The sequence below is a fragment of the Chrysemys picta genome, chromosome 18, assembly GCF_011386835.1.
Source record: "Chrysemys picta bellii isolate R12L10 chromosome 18, ASM1138683v2, whole genome shotgun sequence".
Taxonomy (NCBI): Eukaryota; Metazoa; Chordata; order Testudines; family Emydidae; genus Chrysemys; species Chrysemys picta.
This window is the reverse complement of record NC_088808.1, coordinates 17,355,924-17,377,467: the sequence shown is the minus strand read 5'-3', so window position 1 is coordinate 17,377,467 and position 21,544 is coordinate 17,355,924. Positions and strand designations below refer to the sequence as shown.

At 42.9% G+C, this 21,544-nt stretch overlaps 3 protein-coding genes across 19 annotated transcripts in view; 1 reads left to right on the top strand and 2 right to left on the bottom strand.

Annotated features, from left to right (window-relative positions):
* LOC135976492 (spidroin-1-like) overlaps positions 1–3,770 on the bottom strand; it is a 925,731-nt gene extending 921,961 nt beyond the window's left edge. Inside the window, exon 1 of the mRNA XM_065572401.1 lies at positions 2,017–3,770. The gene's annotated coding sequence lies outside the window, so the exon portion shown is untranslated. The remainder of the gene's footprint in view (positions 1–2,016) is intronic.
* Positions 3,771–6,127: 2,357 nt separating this feature from the next.
* Positions 6,128–13,579, top strand: REXO4 (REX4 homolog, 3'-5' exonuclease). The gene is made up of 9 exons (XM_005293257.5): positions 6,128–6,260; positions 6,782–7,047; positions 7,929–8,281; positions 9,518–9,673; positions 9,918–10,111; positions 10,651–10,739; positions 11,381–11,455; positions 12,965–13,039; positions 13,470–13,579. Exons 2-9 carry the CDS (start codon positions 6,826–6,828, stop codon positions 13,554–13,556), a joined length of 1,251 nt encoding a protein of 416 aa, XP_005293314.2. The 5' UTR covers positions 6,128–6,260; positions 6,782–6,825; the 3' UTR covers positions 13,557–13,579.
* The window catches only part of STKLD1 (serine/threonine kinase like domain containing 1), a 25,949-nt gene continuing 14,659 nt past the window's right edge, over positions 10,255–21,544 (bottom strand). For 4 of the 17 annotated variants that reach the window (XM_024106041.3, XM_065572386.1, XM_065572393.1 and 1 more), the window contains 5 exons: positions 19,682–19,810; positions 18,306–18,434; positions 17,167–17,295; positions 16,539–16,679; positions 13,849–14,215 (listed from right to left, as the gene is read on the bottom strand). In XM_024106041.3, coding sequence (XP_023961809.2) covers positions 14,163–14,215; positions 16,539–16,679; positions 17,167–17,295; positions 18,306–18,434; positions 19,682–19,810 — 581 coding nt within the window. In that variant the 3' untranslated portion in view covers positions 13,849–14,162. Of the gene's footprint in view, positions 11,400–13,848; positions 14,216–15,490; positions 15,581–16,538; positions 16,680–17,166; positions 17,296–18,305; positions 18,435–19,681; positions 19,811–21,544 lie in introns of those variants that run through there. The other 13 variants (XM_042854315.2, XM_042854319.2, XM_065572388.1 and 10 more) reach the window with 6 other exon arrangements.

Here is a 21,544-nt window from a genome sequence, read left to right as displayed (position 1 = left end):
TGCTTACTGATATCAACTATACAGTATCAGAAAGAAATTTACAAAGATGACACATTACAAAATTCAGAAGGAAGAAGACTTGCATACCATCAAGGACTGCACTGGTGCCAAAATAAGAGAAAACGTCTTCTGCATCCAACGCCTTGAGAAATTTCTGCAAAAAGAAAAACAGCAGCTTTACATTTTCAAAGCAAAAACAAATGGAAATAAAACTTTATTCAGCACCACCCACCCTGCGCAGAACTTCAGCAATTTAACTATTATTCATTTTCATTTTGATGTCTTTAGTACAGAATGATCACCCAGAGGAGATGGTTGTACTTTCTTGATTAGCAGGGCTTGATACATTTTGGTTTTAACGCACATTGTCCTATTTCTATAGAGAGGGGGGAAAAGCATTCTTGCAATCTGGAGGTCAGACTTACCTCTTGGAAAGCTGCTGGCCAGCAGAATCCCAGAGGGATCACCGCAAAAGCTAGGAAAATTGAATGGATGGTCATGTTGAAGGAACTGCTACTGACACACAACAGCAAAGGCTGGCCTGGAGTGATTAAAATGTTTAGCCCAAGGCATCACATGGAGCGGAAGTGAAGAATACATAGTTTAAACAAATAAAAGAGTTGATCCACTGCAGAGAGGGGCAGCTGAGGGGGAAATCAGTTGCTGCCGGAGTTTTTACAAGAACAGCTGTGGAGAGAAAGCTTTTGCGCAATATTTGCAATTTTGTTACAGCCAAAGGGCACTGCAAGAATAGAAACTTTGGGCCAGTTTTAACAGCCAAGTAAACAACAAGTAAAGAAGCAATTTGCAGGGGAGGAGAAACAGATCTAGAGTGTCAAAGAAACAAGATGATTTCCCAGCTCCTGAGGGAACAATCTGGCAGTGCCTATCCAGGCAAAACTCCACTCACTCCAGTTCTATGGGGAGAATGACACATAACTTCACTGAGACACAAGAGTGAGCTGTATTCAATCTCAGAGGTCAGGTTCAAGCCATGTCTACACTGGCATACAGCCACCATAATTTGTGTGTAGCTGGGGCCCGTGTACACTTGGCTGCTTGCATCGATGCAAAGCGTGGTGCACCACAGGTAGGTATCCTAAGGTGCCGTGCACCACCATCCAATAGAATGCCTTTTCAGACATTTTTGCAATGTTTTGTGATTTAGGAATGACTTGCCCAGGTCTCTTTGGGAGCTAGGGGTCCAGTTCCCAGCATGCAACTTTCTCCAGCCAATAATACCATCCATAGCCTATAATTTTCATGCTGTTTTTTAAAAAACCCCACAAACCCACGTGTTGCTTTGCAGTCTCTGCCATCTCTGCCAGAAGAATGGAGTCTGCAAAGCTTTGCACTATTGTCATGAATGTTGCAAATACAGGATGCACAGTTCACCTGTATTTGCAGACCCACCAGACGTACTGCAACAACGGAGCACATGAGGATATCTTCAAGGACAGTTTGCTGATGGACATAGTGAAAAACAATGTAAGAGTTGTTGGTGGCATTCACCAAGCAGCGGCAGAGGGTGGAGTGCCAACTCTGGGCCTGAAAAACAAGCACTGAGTGCTGGGATTGCATTGTAATGCAAGTTTGGGACAAGAAGCAGTGGCTGCAGAACTTTCACATGCAAACGGCCACGCACATTCCTGCACGTGTGCCCAGCTCTCCAACACAGGGGCACCAGAATGAGAGCTGCATTGACAATGGAGAAGGGAGCAGCAATCACTGGAAGCTTGCAATCAGTCAGTGGGAAATCACTTTGGAAGTGGAAAATCCACAGTGGGGGCCATCGTCTGGCAAGTATGCAGGGCCATTAATCGTACCCTTCTATGCAGCACGAGGACTCCCAGCAATGTGCAGGACATAGGGGATGGATTGGAGCAATGGGGTTCCCAAACTGCAGTGGGGCAATAGACCGCATGCATATCCTTATTTCGGCACCAGCTCACCCTGCCATGGAGTACATCAACAGAAAGGGCTACTTTTCTATGGTTATGCAAGCGTTGGTGGAGCATCGGGGATGCTTCGTCAACCTCAGTGTGGCCAGGTCAGGGAAGATGCATGACGCTCGCATCTTTAAGAACACTGGACTTTTTAAAAAGCTGCAACCAAGGATGTTGTTTCCAGACAGGCAGATTACCACTGGCAATATTGAAATGCTAATAGGGATCCTGAGGGATGCAGCCCACACCCTTGCTCGCGAAGCCATACACCCCCTGCCCCCCGTCAGCAGCACCAAGGAAAGATTCAGCTACCGCTCAGCAGGTGCAGAATGATAACTGAATGTGCTTTTAGTAAATTAAAGGAACGCTAGCGGTGTTTACCCACTAGAACGGATTTCAGTGAGAAAAATACCCGAACGGCTATAACAGCCTGTTGTGTTCTGCGTGATATCTGTGAGGCAAAGGGGAAAAAGCTGCCGCCAAGGTGGAGGGCGGAGGTAGAGCAGCTCTCTGCTGACTTTGAACAGCCAGACATCAGGGCTCTTCCAAGAGCCCAGCACAGAGCTATGCGGTGGGAGAGGCTTTGAAAGAGCACTTTAAGTCAGTTACAGTAATGTTCTAGGCTGCTTTCAAGGACTTGTGTCTGTCTTGTGTAATATACATTACATATTGGTGGGTCTTTGCCTATTGGTATCTATTCTGTTGAGCCTGGAGCTTTGGGTAAGAATTGTGTTCGCTTGCTGCACATTTATAAATATGGCTGGGTGTTTTCCTGAAGCTATAAATTCAGTGGTGTTTGATGTGCATTTACAAGTACTATGTGCTTTAAGTACCACTATGCATTCTGCAATATTTGTTGTGAATAAAGATCATTTGATTCTCCAAAACTAGAACTTTGAGTGAAAAAAAAGTGCAGAAAATCTGTGTATAAAAAACAAAACAAAAAAACCCCTGTACAATACTATACAAAATGTTAACAAAACTTAACAGGGTGAAAATTTAAATTAAAAAGGAGGTACAAATGTATATCCATTTCAGTAAACAAATGTAGTCCATTGTGGTTACATGTACACCAGTCATGGTTCTCACGGGTCAGTATATGTGAAGCTGTGGTTTTCCTTGCTGTCCCCCAGCGTGGTGTGCTAGGGGGTCCAACTGCATCCCATGATGCCACATGGACTATTGGGGGTGTAAGAAGCAGTGACCATGGAATTCTCCAAGGACTGCAAAGGGTGGGAAATCCAGGATTTTTGGACCTGTCGGTCAACCGGGATCTGAAGCATTTGGGTTTGGTGCCTGAAAAGACGCATTACGTCCTGGTGCATTTCTTGCTCCTTGACTGGGACTCTAGGGCCTTTTTCCTGTTCTCGCTGTCTTTCTCCAGGCTGTCGGTCACACTGACTCTCCAAGCCCTTTGTTCGTGGTACAATGCAGCACTGGCTTGCAGGATTTCACAAAAACATGTCCTCCTCCGTCCTCCTCCTCATCAGTGTCAGGCATTCTGTGGATGTGGAGGGGGCATCCTTCAAGGCTACACTGCCACAAGCTGCTGATAAAAATAGATATATGCACTACGGGATTTACGGTCACAACGGAAAAGGAAAGAAACATTTCAAAACTCCCTTCCCATATTCCCATAAATGCTTTTAATAAGTTATGCTTATTGACACTTCAGTTTTGGAGCGTCTCTGCAAAGCACTGCTCTCCAGCCCCATCCATGGCAAGTATGGCCTGCCAGGGATGGGGGGGGGGGATGTGGTGGTTTCTGTTGCATGAAGCTATAAAATTACAGCCCTAATCCATGGGTTCAAGTATAGGGCAATGGCAGTGAATACTGGCACTAGTTTTCACAAGATGTGGTGATTTTGGCTTTGGAGGGTCACAAAGGCACAGAGAACACAGCTTGCTACAGGCATCCTCATTATCCTAAACATGAAATAGACATTATAAAAAAAAACCTGGGCCCTCACACTGGCTTTTCCCCTCGACATTTATGTTCATGTACACTTCCAGAAACTAAATGCCAAAGATTACGTTCATCCAATGTTCACAATCAATCGGACCACCTCCCCTCCCATTCATGCTCACATAACAGCCTTGAGGCAACTACAGCAATTGCCTACGTAGAAAAATAACATTGGGAATTTATTGCATTTTCAGTGATCTTTAATACAAGGTCGCAACTAGAAACAGACAGGAGAATCAGCACTGTGTGAGCAGCCAACTTTCTGCCAACCACCAGGAAGTGCTCCATGGACCACAGTTTGGGAACCTCTGAGTGAAATAATATAGAGTCATAAATGCCAAGGCCACAAGAGACCATTGTGACCTAGTCTGAACTCCTGTATAACACAGGCCATAGGACTTCCCCCGAAATAATACCTAGAGCAGATCTTTTAGAAAAACATTAAATCTTGATTTAAAAATTGTCAGTGATGGAGAATCCACCATGACCCTTGGTAAATTGTTCCAATGGTTAATTATTCTTATTATGTTAAAAATTCCTTATTGCCTGTCTGAATTTGTCTAGTTTCAACTTTAAGGCATTAAATTGTGTTCTACCTTTGTCTGCTAGATTGAAGAGCCCATTATTAAATATCTGTTCCCCATGTAGGTACTCATAGACTGTAATCAAGTCACCCTTACCGTTCTCTTTGTTAAACTAGATTGAGGCACTGGAGTCTATCGCTATAAAGCAGGTTTTCTAATTCTTTAATCATTCTCATGGCTCTTCTTTGAAACCCCTCCAATTTATCAATATCTTCCTTGAACTTGGACATTGGAACTGGATATGGTATATCAGCAATGGTTGCGCCATTGCTGATATACCATGCAGAGGTAAAATAACCACTCTATTCCTGCTCAAGATTCCATGTTATGGATCCAAGGCTCGTATTAGCATCTTTGGCCATAATCAGAGGGGTAGCCGTGTTAGTCTGGATCTGTAAAAAGCAACAGAGAGTCCTGTGGCACCTTTAAGACTAACAGATATATTGGAGCATAAGCTTTCGTGGGTGAATGCCCACTTCATCGGATGCCTAATGTTGCACTTAGAGCTCATGTTCAGTGATTATCCATCACAACCCCTAAATCTTTTTCAGAGTCACTGCTTCCCAGTACAGAGTTCCCCATCCCGTAAGTATGGCCTATATTCTTTGTTGGGTGGCCTACACATACACACACACACTTCTGAGGAAATGTCAATTTTCACAGGATGATTCTGCCTACTTGTACGCTTAACAATAATTTTCACAGGTGCTTGCAAGACCCTGTTTACAAGTCATCAAGTCATGTTGGGGTGGAGGGAATTTGTGAAACATCATTACACTAACATATAGTTTTACAGGCCAATGGTATTTCGATGTCACATGATGTTTTTCCAAAATGGTAGCATGTTGTATAGGTTTATCAGGACTTCCAAGTGCATCCTACCCAAAACACTCCCAAGAGCAGTAACACTGCAAAATGGGTCTGTGCTATCTGCCAATTATATTACAGGGGAGCTAGTTCTGTGTCCCTAATGCCACACCCCTCTTCTTTGGGTTGAACCCCCAGCTAATCTTCCCTCTTCTGTGCACCCCATATTCATCCTGCTGTGCTCCTCTCAATTGCACCCACACACACACCAGATGACCCCCTCAAACACATTCTCAGCCCCACTGCAATCCCCATGCTGCAGTGCACCCTCATGGTAACGCCTGTGCCCCATATGCTCCAGTGCACCCCCACTGCAGTCCCCAAATCCTGGTGCACTCCTCATAGCAGTCCCCATACCCCAGTGGACCCTAATGCTAGTCCCCCTAGGGTGACCAGACAGCAAATGTGAAAAATTGGGACAGGGGCTGGGGGGGTAATAGGAGCCTATATAAGAAAAGACCCAAAAATCGGGACTGTCCCTATAAAATCGGGACATCTGGTCACCCTAAGTACCCCATATGCTCCAGTGCACCCCCACTGCAGTCCCCAAAGCATGGTGCACTCCTCATAGCAGTCCCCATCTCCTCCAGTGCACCCCTATTAGCCGTTCCCAAACCCCGGTGCACCCCAACAGTGATCCCCACAACCCCCGTGCACCCCAACAGTCATCCCCCAGCCGTGCCCAACCCCCCACGCCTCCAGTCCCATTCCCCAGCGCGCTCTGCACCCCGTGTCCCCGGCCCGGGGGGGCCGAGCGGCGCGGCGCGGCGCGGTGCGTGTTTCCCGCCGGCGGCCGTTCGGAGCGGTTTCCGGGCGGCGCTGGGAGGCGAGGGGCGGAGGTGGAGACGCTGCAGGCGCACGTGGGCCGGGGTCCCGGCGCTGCAGCGCGAGCGGGCAGTGAGTGGCCGGGGTCTGCAGGGCGCGGGGCAGGGCGGCGGGGCTGCCACTCCCGGGTGGGACTTGCTGGGGGTGCGGTGCCAGGCTGAGGCTGGCACTCCCTGGGGGGGACAGGTCTCTGTGGGTGGGGTTGGCGTGGTACTCAGGGGCTGGCGAGCCCTGGCTATGGGGTGAGGGAGAGGTGTCATAGAAGGCTTATCTGTATGGAAACCACAGGGAAGTGATCACCCATAAACCATATTTCAAATCCAGAGTGTGTGATTATCAAGGTTTTGCTCTCTAGGTGAATGCAAAGCAAAGCAAACTGTCACTTGCTGTGTATTTCTGTAAACGCCTTATTATACACCGACTTCCCTGCAGACTAAGTGCAAAGCCCATGTTGTGTCTCTTCTGTGGATAAACAGAGACTGTCTGCATCCAGGCTTATTTCACCAATACCTTTTATAAGCATTAGCTGGTGTGGCAAACAAATTAAAAAATATATATTCCTATAACATATGATTTATGCATCTTATTGACAGAAATGGTTGTTGCTTTCGAAGTGTGATTGATTTCTGATGACAGAATGGCTAAAATAAAGACCAGAGAGTCAAAAGCTTCAACAAGCATCCCCACCGCTAAACCTGAGAATCTAAAAAAACAGCACAGGAACAACAAGAAAAAAGTATTGTGGAAAAACAAAGTCAAGCAGATCGGAAAGAAAAAACAAAAGGACACCAAAGTTGTGGGAGTGCTGCCCCCAAAAGCTCCTCAGGAGTTCTCCTCTAACTGGAAGACCCTGCAAGAGGTCAGTGACAGTGACATCAAGGAGTTTAGTACCATGCCCCAGTGGGGTAACCCATAAACAGTTAGGTTCTAGTGAAAATCTGCAAGGGGGATTGAGTGTTTGAGATCCCCACAGGTGTTAGTTCAGTGCGTTGTCTTTCTTTTGAATTGTAGACTTAGCTACTGTATATAAAGACATGACATGTTGAGGAGTGTTTTGGCTAAGTGGTCACAGCATGTTTTATGCAAATAAAGCTTGCTGTGAACTCTTGAAACAAAAAATGCTTTGCTGGTTCAGTAGTCAAATTATGGAATTATCCAGAAGTGGAAATAAGTATCTGAAATACCTTGGTCCATGGGTATCTAGTAAGTTTCACAGCCTCTTTTTTCTGGTCTGATTTGAGAATTATAATAGTACTGTTATCAGTATTAACCTATTGTAGGCATGATTGAGGAAGAGGAGTGTGTAAGGAGACTTAAAGATTCAATTTGAAATTGACTGAAAACTGCAGTTTTCGTTGTACAAGAAAAACTTGTCCAGTTCTTAATAATAGATAGGTGTCCATATCACTCAAATTGTTGGCATTTATTGGCCCCTTTCTCAGTAATGTCAGAAGAGAGATCAGTGACTTAATGGACCATGGAGAATGAACTATTCTTTCACCCCTTGAAATGGTGGGGCTCAGTATGGAGGAATCTTGCATGACTATTGCCTACATTTGTACCTTATTGTAGGTACATGTAGAACTTCCAACTCCAGGGTTGGACATGCATGGAAATTGAGTAGTAAATTCACAAGAGAGAATGTAAATGCGGTGTTGGTGGGTTGGGGTGGGGACGAGTGGGAAACTTCAAAGTTTAATGCTACAGTAAATTCTGTGGGGTTTCTTTGGGTCATATTAGCTGCTGAAACAAAAGGCCACCAGCTTGGATAAGTCCCTTCCTGTATCCCAAACATATTCCAAGAAGCTCACGATCAAAAAGGGAAACGTCAAAGGAATTCCAGCTATAAATGGAGGTGGGAATATGGGAAAATTCAAATCTGTAAACAAGATGGACAGTGATCCTGCCAAAGTTTGTGTTCCTTTGGCTATCCCGAAATCAGAGAGAATTGCATCTGACAAGAATTCGAGTGATGGCAAGGGAAACAGAAAGGAGCACAAGAAAAGAAAAAATGGCAATGTTGAGAAGGAACAAGGTGACATAAAACATAAGAGGAGGAAAGCTGAAGAGCACACGGAGCAGCCGCTAGCAGAGTGAGTATTTCAGGCCCCATGTTTACATATGTAGGTGGCTGTAACTATTCTAATTGCAGTTGATTAATTTGAGACCGAGGGTGATGCAACGCTGTGTTTTTCCTCAAAGGAGGAAGACCCTCTTTGTTCCTTATACCACCTCCCCTTAAAATGTCACGTCTTCCCTACTGTACAGGCTGTCAGTTATTGCAGCTATCTTCATGGACACTACATGGTTCCCCTTAGAGCAGAGGGTCCCAAACTGTGGGGCGCACACCCCACATTGGGGGGGGGGGCATGACTGTAGCCCGGGCTAGCCCCCATGGGGACAGGGAGGGAACGAAACCCAGCTCTGCTCCTGCCCTGCCCTCAGCTGTGGCCCCAGCCTCAGCCCCGTTACCCCTGTCCGCATCAGGGGCACAGACCTGGGGCGGGGGGCAAGGTACACTGCCTTCAAGGGTGTTAGGACCATTGCTTAATGACCAGAGGAGGCAGCTTTTTGGCAATGCAAGATATTTTGCACTTTGCCAGTGCTTTGCCTCAATAGCACTTCCTACTTTATCCACCCAGGGAATAAGAGACATGGGTTGAAAATGAAACCTGCATCTCATCTATTACAGTAGAGATGTTTCTCTTCCCTTCCCACCTGAACGGACAGATTTCTGTACCATAGCCCTGTTTTGGAGGTGCCTGTTCATACAAACATCCCAAGCTATCATAAACTAAAAGGTTTAGGGAAAAGAAATCCACAAATCTTGGCCCTGGACATGAATGAAAAAAGAAAACCTGCAGTCTTGAAAGAGCTCCACTGAAATGCTGAAGGAGAGGAAAAGACTGGTGGAAGAGCACCTGGTGACCAGCAGATTTAGACCTGGGAACTAAGAAATCACTGGTACCTGAAGGGGCAGAATGGACAGGGGAATAGATTGGTTGTGTGGCTGGACAGAAGTTCAGACACAGATACTTCTAATCTTATATTGTGTACCCTGAGGAACACCGTATAAGATTACGGTAAAAATAATTCCACACTTTCCAGGCTAGCCATATGGGACAGACTAACCCAAGTCCTCTGATATTTGAGTAAAACTACGTGGTCTACAGCATCTGACTGTTGGACTAGTTGGCACTGATTTATACTAATTAGTTGACTCCTTGCTTTTATAAACAGGCTTAGCCAAACTGTCAGAGATAAACCGGCCTTTTAGACAGTACATTTTTAAAACCATGTTACAATGTAATTTTATCTTTGCCTGGCAGGGCCGACATCTGGTTTGATGGTGTAGATCCAGAGGATATTGAAGCAGCAATCGGACCTGAAGCAGCAAAAGTTGCTAGAAGAAATATGGGAATTGAAGAAGGCAAATCACCGCTATCTATGGAACAGGTGCTGGTTAAAGAAAAGGCTTTTGCAGGGTAGGTTGTATTTCTAACGTAAAGTGTATATACGGTATAGAGAGGTGTCAGACATTTTCTCTTTCTTCCAGTTGTGGCTTCCAAACACAAACAGAGTGTAAACTGATGTCTTCCTGAGTCTGCAAACAGACTGAAACTACTCTGAGATGTTAAGTGCCCCATTTGTTTTAACTGGTGTCTAACTTGTACATCTAGAAGTATATGATCACAGCAAAGGCTTTCTAACTCTGGTATCCTCTTTTAGGCTGACAAAAGCTGTAGCCATGGACTGTGAGATGGTGGGAGTGGGGCCCCAGGGTGAAGACAGCATCCTGGCTCGTGTATCCATGGTGAACCAATTTGGAAAGTGTATTTATGACAAATATGTCAAGCCTACAGAAAAAGTGACCGATTACAGGACAGCTGTTAGCGGCATACGGCCCAAGGACATAAAGAAAGGTGAGTGATCTTTCCTAGCACATTCCTTAAGAGAGAGGATCCAGTTGAGCACCACAGAAACATCCCTGACTGAGTTACTGCTAAGCTATTTTGGGGCCTGTTTAATTCTATTTTTGTGTAGGAAATAAAACAAACAATCGCAATCTCAGCACAACCTAAAATATCTAAATGAAAGGGAACTCTACAATAGATCATGAATCAAAATACATTTGACGCTTTCTTGCAGAGTGATCATTATTGCCCCTAGTAGAGTGTAACTTCTGTAATCATTGCCTACAAAAATGCAAGGGTGATCTTAGGCCAATAAGTAGAAGTCTGTTTCTCGATTGACTGCTATTTTTGTTCGCGTGTGTGCTTGTTCTGCCATCTTCGAGTCTGTAGTTATGAGCAAGCTGGGGATTACTGTGTACAAGAATTCTGCATTCTCCAATACCTTGGGTCCCAAGGAAGTGCCTGCCACATAAAATACTCCACTTCCTAATGCTGTCTCAAACTTGAGTTTTGTTTTGTCTCTTACTGAGAATGTGTTGCATTTTTAGGAGCGGAGTTTAAAAGTGTTCAGAAGGAGGTGGCTGACATCTTGAGAGGAAGGATTTTAGTTGGGCATGCTGTCCACAATGACTTAAAGGTACGTGGTTAGATATTTATTGCTTTGAAGCCCCCATCTTCAGTGACTGACTTGTCACCCCAGAATGTTAGCTGAAGCATCAGGTTAAAACACCTCCCCTCTCTGGAACCATAGGTTCAGATTGCAGCTGGTCCATTCAGTCTTTTGTCATTCCAGAGTAGGTTAAAGTACAGCATCATTCAAGCTATCCAATGACTGAGTCTTTCAGATGAGACCTTGGGATCTTCTGTTTTTATCTGCTCTTTATGGACATTAAGGCTCTCATGGCACATTTTATATAGTTTTAACATTTCCTTCTAGTCTAGGAATCAGCAGGTTGCTCAGGTTATTTGCATATTCAGGGAAGGCCAAAGCACAGTCTGTGAAGTTCTACAGTGAGGCCAGTGGCATCATTAATACAGAGACACTCGGCTACTTGCATCAGACTGGAGTATTCCGTGCTGGGGCATACAAGCTCCACAGGCAGCACCTCCCGAAGATGGCACCATCTGAGCCAGGTTACACAAATTGGTTGGGGCTCTTACTGTAGCAATCGCACTTGTTCACGTTGTGAATGCCTTTGAATTGATGGGAGTGGTGCACTCTGCTGTATGAAGTATCCTGCTACTGCATTCTTTACAATGGAAATATTTTTCTTTCAGATCCTGTTTCTTGATCATCCTAAAAAGAAAATTCGGGACACACAAAGATACAAACCTTTCAGAAAGGAAGTCAAAGTAAGAAATGTTGAGAAAATAGTATCTTGATTCACTAACATTTAGTGCTAGTGCAAGGCAACAAGATCTAGAGGAATGATTCCCCCCCTGCACATTTAGTCTCCAGTCCTGGTTCTGCCACTGACTCTTTGTACGAGCTTGGGCAAGTCCCTTCACCTCTCTGCTTTAACTGTCTTTATGTAAAATGAGGGTATGTGACGCATTGTCATTTATGAAAGTTAGCTAGTTTAATGTATTTAGACATAGGTTTGGAAGGATTCGATTTTTTCAGTAAATAGCGGTAAACTTCGATTTCACTGGACAGACAAACTGAAAAAATATTTCCATCAATAACTGAAATTTACAGATAAGCAAAGGAAGAAAAATGCTATTTAAGAACTTTAGAGTTTGATTTAAGGATACAGTGGAGTCGTATCATAGGCGCATTTAACTTACGCGATTTTAACTATATGCGCTCGGCAAAACAAAACAAAAAAGAGAAAAATAACAATTTAATACTGTACCTGTTGTGCAGGCGATTCCACCCGCCATTCCACTCAATGAGCGTTTGACTATACGCGATTTTTGCCTTACGTGCTGTCTTTAGAACCTAACCCCCGCGTAAGATGCGACTCCCCTGAATTTACTTTGTATATTTTGACATGTGATAGTGACAATTTATGTTTTAATGGTTATAAAGCTTTAACTTTTTTGAATCTCAACATGTACGGCCATTAAATAATTGTCTGATCCCCCATAATTTCCTGCAACTGTGAAAATTTAAATGTATACAAATTTTTAAAAAGCTTAAAATAAACATTGATTTTTATTACTAAAAATTATTTTAAAAAATTGAATTCTGCCAAACCTATTATACAGTGTTTGGAATGTGTAAAGTCCTAAGTAACTTACTGCCAATCAAGATTACCAGTAATACCCATGCACAGCAAATTCATTGGCTTTCCCATTTCCTGGAACTCAAAACAGGAACGTGGGTCTTTCTATCATCTTTCTGGGAAGTCAAATAAGATAATATGGATCTATATATAGAAAATACTGGGTTCTTCTATTTAGTGATATTGTTAGCTCACCTTCCTGACTGGAAACATCTGTCACGCAAGTTCCAAAGGTTTACCTTAGAAGTGACAGGTAATATTTTAAATTTCAAAACAAGACACCGAATTTTTCCTTTCTCCCTCTCACTAAAAGCTTAAAAAAGCCATGGTTGATGAGGCTATAGTCATATGTGCTGCTGTAAGTGATATCACTGTCTATGTCATTCTTATAATGCTGAAGGGATTTACAAGAGTGGAGGTTTGAATAGATCTCTCAGTAACCTGACAAATGACATCTGTCTCACCAATTCATCTGTAGAAACTTACACACACTATGGTTTAATGGGTATTCTTAAACTAAAACCTTACTGCAGGATTTAGCTTGAATAATTGTGTCCTTCGTGCAACGGAGGAGATGCTATTTAATTTCATTGTTGGCGTAACAACTCTGTGATTCTCTTGTTTTTGCCTCTAGAGTGGACGTCCATCTCTAAAACTGCTTTGTGAGAAACTGCTGAATGTGAAAGTGCAGACATCGGAGCACTGTTCAGTACGTAAACCCATGGGGAAAATGTATTTATGGGTGGATCAACAGTGCATTGGGCTTTAGGCTCTGGGACCCTAGAAGTATAACCTCATTGTCGTCTCTGTACTCATGAGATTTGGTAATCTTTACTCAGCATATCAATGTGCAATACCAGTCTGAGGAAAGCTTGTACCGTCCTTACCTGCTTCATACCAATAGCGTTAATCACCTATTTTCATGAACACTAACCATATGGAAATTTCCCATCAGCTAAATTAAGTGTTCTCTTACATGAATTATTTCAGCATCAAGAGAAACATCAAGTGAAATTAAAAAGGTTTACTTTTCTTTGGGAAATGAAATGGATGCGAGGATGTGACTACCGTTAACAATGATCCTACAGCAACTTACTGCTTTCTTTCTTTAACCTGCGGCTTGTTTCATTGTCTTCCAGATTCAGGATGCGCAGGCAGCTATGAGACTATACACGCTAGTGAAAAAGCAGTGGGAAGCAGCTATCAAAGCCAAAGCTAAACTGTAGAAAAATAAATTCTAAAACGTCAACTATTCTATCCTGTCATTTTCTGCTGTGCAGCATTTACTAGATTCAAATGGTGACTAGATTCCTATGACGTTGTATGATGGCTTTTTTCTCTTGCCAGTTGTATTATCCTTGAATCAGTCATGCATAATAAACTAATAGCTGTGAACAGTCCATTACAAGGAATCTGTTCACGAACTGCTGAGGTAGAGCTAATCCTGAAAAGAAACTGTTATGCTCCAAATAAATAATCCATGGACTAAAAGCTCAATAAATACATAAAGCTCACTTAACTCCAAGCTTGTAGACCTTAGTGTGATTTTTATTAATCTTTTAGGAAAGTATAGTATACATTAAATGTAGTTCAAAAATCCACAAAGTAAGACAGGTTCCGAAAATAACACTGCTGTCAGACTCTCAATATTGTCAGTAGTCAAAGTGGTTCTTTGTAAAGAATACAATGGAATATGTTCAAGCAGATGATGTCTATATAATACAGGTAGTATCTCCTTCTGGGGAGAAAAATCTTTTTAAAATACTTCTGAAGGAATCAATCATGTCTACCTGAATCAGAAGACTTCAAGCCTTGTATGTAGAGAACAGCTTTTACCTTACTTCTGCAGTTTCAAAAGTGCTGAATCCACAAGGGTAATTATCTCCTGGGGAGAAATGTGAAAACTGTTAAATACAAGTTTATCCTGGTTTTTACTTTACAGTGTAAAGAGACAATTAATAACTATGGTACAAAAATCTATTCTGTATTTAATATATGTCCTTTTATAGGAGTTCAGACAGTATATCTCATTTGCATTTTGGGGTCTCAATAACTTATTTCAATATTTTTAGCAAACGTGTGGCCTAATTCGGACACTTTACTCTCACCCGTAATTCCTTTGTACTACAGGATTGGCTTCTAAGACTATAAAATTTATATAATCTGTCTAAAAATAATTTAAAAAAATGCTAAAAGGTCATCAGGAATCTGCTCTAAATATTTAGCAATAGTTGTCATGGTACATAAGTACACTAAGCAATATCTAGCTTGTAAAAAGTCTTGATTAGAGGAAGAGAAAAATGGGAGAGGGAAGGACCTCTCTTAGGTTTTGTAATAAAAGAATTGTTATTTTTTCAGTGGTATTTCACATGTGTAATGTGTTGTTTTTAATGGGAATGGGAATCATAGCTAGAAAAACATTGTGGAAAGTAGTGACTTTGTACTATGAAGCAAACATTCTGGAGGAAGAGAACTATGAGCAAATTAAATTTAAGGGTGGAGGCTCTGACTATCGGTTTTGGTTGTTTGTTTTTTTAAATAACTGCTACATGCTTGGTGGCAAACTACTCTATGTTAATAACTTGGTGGTTTAAGAGTGTAGGTCACTCTAGTGTTGGAAAAACAAAGGTGGGAATTATTTTGCTGTTTAATTAATTAAATGTAAAGTAATTCCCCAGGACAGTAAGCCCACGCAATTAAGTGGCTTGGGCTTTTTAGGGTTATTTAATAGATCAATAAATCCCTCTCTGCTTTGAAATATAGTTGTCTTGTTCCTCTATACTTTAACCTGTATTTCTGGTACGAAAAATGTAATAAAAAATATATGCAGGCTAATGCTGGATGAAGCGGGAATAGTGTCAAACTTACATTTAATTGATTTAAGAGTATCTTCAACATGAAGTTTGATAAACTATGCTCCACCTGCTTATTTTTTTAGTACACTTAGAAATATTCTGAGTCCCCATGCCTCCAGAGTACCCTGCACACTGAATCCACACTAAGCCCCTACCCCCACAAATTCCTGCACTATATCTTCCTCTGGGTAAGATGGATGCGTGGCATCTCCAGACAACTCCAAATGATTGATGTTTGTGCAAGCCATAGCCAAGAAATAAAACCATTTGTACAAATTGAGTGTGCTCTTTGTTACGACACTGACTTCCACCCACCATACTGGATGTAAACTTGACTTTCATTTCAGTCAGCAGCTCCTTCATATCCTGGGAGATCATCTCTAGCACTATGTCATCTGATGAAAAGGAACAGGGGAATCTATCTTAGTTACTGTAATAAACAATGCTTGGAATAATACTTCACCTTCCATAGCTCTCACCTGACAATGGCCAAAGGGACTAGGGGGAGGGAAAGGCCCTTATGTTAGGAAACAAGAATATCATAAAGAAGTTTGAAACAAACATAAGAGGAAAAGTGGGATCAGGTTAGATGGAAATTAAAGTAAATCAAGTAAGGGACAATTGAAAGATTCCTTTGGCATCTATAAGATGCTAATGAGCATGTTAGTACAATTGATATGCAAGCACAGGAACCCAGAGGCCTGGAGCTCTGCCTCTGTATTAATTACTTGTTCTGCAGTGGAGTGCACAGGCTACAACAAAGATTGGGGTCCCATTGCATTGGGTGCTGTTTAACCACATCATGAGAATGTCTCTCTGCCCTGAAGAGCTTACTGTCTAGTTTAAAATGTGCAGACAGAAAGCAGTACTAGTAGGCACGAGCAGTTTAAATGGAAGGGTCGGATGTTATTAACTTGTGGGATAAAAATGAGCCAGTGCATTATTTCTGAGGCGGGCCACACCTGAAGTTTTGTTTCCTTCCTTTCTTCTGCCTCAAGACAAGCAAGGCTCTATGCTTATCTAGATGTTCTGATTCAAACTGCAACATCTTGCCTTTCCTGCTTTATTATTTACACTTCCACGGTGAACGATCTGGAGAGAAGCAACCCCAGATGTGCAATAGTCTCGTAATAGCTCCTAACCTGAATCTGAAAACATTTCAGGTTTCATACCCCAGAAGGTGAGCTATAGCTTATTGTACAGTATTGTAATCTGGCTGGGAACTGCAAGCAGTAATTTCCAGTCACTGTGCTCATTGACAGTGTAGAATTATTCTTGGTTGCTGTTATGATTTTATGCATTGTCTGAACAAAAAGGACTGGCCAAAGACAAGAAAGAACAACAAGACCTTACCGTACTGAACCATCTCATTAATCAGCATACAGATGTTCTCCACCACTTCTGGATCATCACAGTGAAAGTGGTAGGAGTCTTTGATCAGGCTTATTCCACTGCCCTTTGTATCGGTTACGATAAGTCTGAAAGCAGATAACTCTGAAAAAGAGGGACAGACACAAGTGCTACTAGGCAGTGGCAGATTTCCAGTTGGAAAACTATTCTGAAGCACCTTCAGATAATGTGTAGGATTGTGTAAGCAGCTGGCACTTTCTTGCAAGGCAAAACTTCTCTTTATGTCCCAGATACCCTTTGTTCATTTTTCATTAACCGCTCCTTGAGCTGTATCCTTTTTACACACTAGAACAACGTCATCACAAGGAAGTATTTTAAACATAGAGTTTACAACAGGGTCCCCCTCCCTCTGCTGATCCACCAGTTCCCTCTGACATTTATGCTTCTGTTCTTGGGCAGGGGGGGCTAATCCAGTTTTCTTGTTTGAATGTTTTTCTCCGACAGGTAAAAGAAGACTGATCCAGGAGGGCAGACGTCCCTCCCAACCCCACTGGGAACCTTCAGTCTTTACAGTGTTGTTTGCCTCTGATGCCCACTTGCCATTGTTAAAAACACCTTTCTGGATTGTTACCAGATATCCTTAGGAGGCTTGCCAATGCCAAGCAGGTATTCTTCACCAGCACTGGTCTTTCTGGATTCATCCTGAGAGCATCCAACAAAAGCAGAGTTGTTGGTTCATACTGGCTTTCAATTAAGCAGCCTGCAAAAATAGCCAGTGAAATACCCATGAGTGCTTTCAGCTTCTGTCTCAAGCTTCTACAAGGATTCCTTTACCATGCACCAAAACTAAAAAGTAAGCCCTGTTAGGCCTATTTTACTAGAATACAGACTAATAGAATATCTGAGCATCGTGAGTTGGTCCAGGGGCTCAGAGACAGTTATGAACCATCTGCTAGGTGAAGCTCCAGGTTCAATTCCTAGTTCCAGCCTCTCACTCCCCAGATCAGCAGAGGGTAGGAATGATGCAAAAACAACATTCTCTATTCATAGGGGTTGGGGAGGAAAGAATGCAGTGGCTAGAAGGATGGTGGCCATAATAAGGGGATTGAATGGTGGAGATGAAAATGGAGAAAGGGTAGCATGAAAATGCTGCAAGGATGTTTTCATCTATAAAGTGATTTCGAAGAACCATTAGTACTGGACTCGTACTGCAAAGATGTTCCTTTTAATGTACATACATAGTAATATATAGATAATACTTTTATTTTTAACATGTCATGTTCTTCCCAAGACAGTGATGACATTCATGTTAAAAACCTTTCTTTGTAATACTCTACACAGCACTAATACTGTACTGGGTGGTTTTACGTAGGAACAGAGAGTAACAAACCTGGGATTCTTTAGTTGTGAGAGAGGACAACTAAGAGGTGACAATCTATTCTACATAGGTTCTTAAACCGTGCTCATCACTGTAGTATCTGACAGAAGTATTTACTTAACCTAGCTAAGAGTTATTACAAAATTAAACTTCATCTGAGGTTGTCAGAAAGAGACGAACGAGGGGGTGCTGGTTCAGTTAGGAGGGTAACTGTTGCCAGCTAAAGTATAGGTATAAAGCAGGCTAAGGTACAGCAGGTTGTATTGCACCAAGGTAAGTTATAGAGGATTCACTTCAACATTCATTTTAATTACTACTTAAATAACTGCTGTGTGTAATTTTGTCAGACTAACTCCTGCTGTGCATAAAGCACAGCAAGCATGAAAACTCACCCTGAAGTGTCAGAACCCAGAGGGCAGAGCAAGCCGACTCAACCACCTCTCCATCCTCACGGTGTTCTTGGAGGACTCCAGTGATAATCTGGACAGCATTTTTTAGTGATGCTTGTCCCATGTTACTTTCTGAATTAGGAAGAAAATCCAAATGCCAATATATCAGGCAGAGTTTGTTAACTCAAACATTAACACAGTGAGCAGATTAAACTGCAGGCAAACATCTTACTGCACAAAGGTATCAGAGAAGTTATGTTTTCTGTATAAAAAACACACTATTGATTAGTTATATATTTGATTTATTTGATCATGCTCTAGATTCCTTCCATCAACTCTTCTTTACATTAGTAAAATAATCTTGCATTATTCCAGCTGTTTTCATCTGCAAAAGCTTTGCAAGCTTAATCCAACATGCAGACTAGCTTCAGAAATTGCTTCACCCAAACCTAAAATGCAGCCATCTGTGGGCAGAACATAGTGCTCAGGAATGATACCTAACAGATCACCCAGAGAAAAATACCAAGTTGAACCTGCAGTGGGAAATTATACATGCAGAATGCAATTGCGCACATTTGTTTTGGTTTTTTGACCTTGACAATGAGAAGAACACATCCCTGCTCTTTCAAGAAGTGTCATGGAATCTAATCACCGCCCGTGGTCAGGGCCTCAGATTTAGGTCTGGTGCAAAAGGGATCTCCCAGCAGCGGCGTAGTGCAATGCTGTGGCATTGGTTTGGCACTGACTCAGTAGAAGGAACGCCACCTGCTGGTGTTCCTTGGAGGTTTCTAGTCAAGAGTTAGCCTGATCCTGTTTCAACTGTGAGATACGACAGGACTGTAGGATAGAAATGCATGGCTGGAGGTTTTTTACAAAAATCTCTGCCTGGGAAAGCTAGGGTGTGTTGTGGGGTTATTAAAAAAGCTACTTATTTCAAAGACAATTCTCCCTCTCTGACAATGTATCATCTAATTCACCTCCATTTGCTAGGCTTGTTTCTTAAATCAATCCAATATGCTGATTATACTTCATTTCCTCTTCTTATCACAACACATCACATTACGTGATGGAACCTGCAGCCACATAACCCACTTTTCATTTCTGAATGTTTATAAACAGTATGCAGAGTAACATTTACAAATTGGGTCCTTACCACCATAGGGATATTGAGACGTTCACACTGACCTTTAGTCTGTGTTGCCCCATTGCTCATTCAGTGATGGATCTTCTAATGCTACTCAATCAAAGCTCTCAACCACATTCTTTTCTCCAACACCCCACTGTACTCAAAGTTGGGAGAAGTCAGTAAAAAGTTTCATCCCCGAGCTATAAGAATCTCTGAATCCAGCTAGGCACAGTATCTGCTGTGTTCTACTTACCATTCACAGCCAAGCTCCAAAGAATACCAGAGCAAGAAAGGCAGATCTGTCTGTTCTGAGGAAAATTGCTTATAATTGACAGAACATCTGTGATGACTCCAGCTTTCCTCAGTGCTTCTGCAGCCATTTCTAATAAGCACAGAAAAGGACATCATATAATTATATTGCCACTGCTACCACTACACAACAAATTTAAATCAAAAGGAGTCATGAAACAAGGGAATAACATAATATGATCAAGGGCAATATGAAAATGAGCAAAAGAAATGTACGGGATTCTTAATGAGAACCACATGCACACAGACTATACTAGTGGTGACTGGCCTTTTTAGAACCTTCTCAGTTTGGCCATCTCCTCCCATTATAGTTTTGAGCTTCATGGAAGGAATAAAAAGAGAGTTATTGAGAGGGCATCAATCACTGCCATTCAAGTCAGTCTAGCAATCCAACCAACCTAGTCAACTCCAGACTTAAGAATTCATTTTGAACAATAACTTAGGTAATTTAGGTCAAAAGTGCCAAGAATCTTAGATAGTTGCCTTTTTATATTTTGTACAAGTTGAAATAAAATGTCTCAAAAATATGTTTGAGACAAGTTAGGAGAAGTAATATCTTTTATTGGACCAGCTTCTGTTGGTGAGAGAGACAAGCTTTTGAACCACACATTACTCTTCTTCAGGTCTCTCAGGCCTCTTCTCTGTCCTGAAGAAGAGCTCCATGTGGCTCGAAAGCCTGTCTCTCTCACCAACAGAAGTTGGCCCAATAAATGATATTACCTCACCCATCTTATCTCTCTAATTTCCTGGGGCCGACACAGCTACAACTACCCTGCACACAATAACGTAAAATATTTTTGGACAGTTTCAAATCTTTTTTGGACATGTTCCTTTTGCATTGATAAATCCTTCCCAAAAATCAACTGAATACCATCATAATTAAGGCTACGATTTAGTCACGGGTATTTTTAGTAAAAGTCATGGACAGGTCACAGGTAATAACCAAAAAGTCACGGCCAGTGACCTATCCGTGACTTTTATTAAAAATACCCCTAACTAAATCTTAGGTGCTGGGGAGGGGCAGAGTAGGGTGACCAGATGTCCCAATTTTATAGGCACAGTCCCGATTTTTGGGTCTTTTTCTTATATAGGCTCCTATTACCCCCCCCCACCCCGTCCCGATTTTTCACACTTGCTGTCTGGTCACCCTTGGGCGGAGGGATGCTCCAGCAGACGCTTCTGCTCCTGGGGGTGGGGAGGCAGCCCAGGGCCCTGCTGCCACTGCTGCTCCTGGGGGGTGGGGGCAGTCCAGGGCCCCACTGCTGTTGCTCCTGGGAGGCAGGGGGAGCCCAGGGCCCTGCCGCCACTGCTCCGGGCGGAGAGCAGCCCATGGCCCCACCGCCATCATTCCGGGCCAGGGGCAGCCCATGGCCTCACCGCCACCGCTGCTCCGGGTGAGAAGTGGTCCAGGGCCCCGACACTCTGGGTGGGGTGGCCCGGGACCTGACCATCGCTGTTGCTCCTCGGGTGGGGGCAGCCTGGGGCCCAACCACCACTGCTGCTCCTGGGACCAGTTGGCAGCTGGAGCAGAGTCCAGTGCTGCTGGCCCCACGGCCGCCCCAACTGCTTGGGCAGCCCTAGGGTCAGCCGCACCAGCCGCTGCAGCTACGGAAGTCACAGAGGTCCTGGAAAGTCATGGAACCCATGACCTCCATGAAAGACTTGCAGCCTTAATCATAATGTGATCTGGCACTGGAGACAAGTACAAATAATATTAATATTAGTAATTATAGGCTGAATGGAAACCCTAGGCATGGAGAAATTAAGTGACTTGCTTAGGCACAAAGGCAGAGTCTGAGGTCTGGAC

Coding starts and splice junctions, on each gene's coding strand:
- REXO4 (XM_005293257.5), top strand. CDS start 6,826: ATGGCTAAAATAAAGACCAGAGAGTCAAAAGCTTCAACAAGCATCCCC. Junction 8,282..9,517: donor ACGGAGCAGCCGCTAGCAGA/GTGAGTATTTCA, acceptor TTTGCCTGGCAG/GGCCGACATCTGGTTTGATG. Junction 11,456..12,964: donor CTTTCAGAAAGGAAGTCAAA/GTAAGAAATGTT, acceptor TTTTGCCTCTAG/AGTGGACGTCCATCTCTAAA.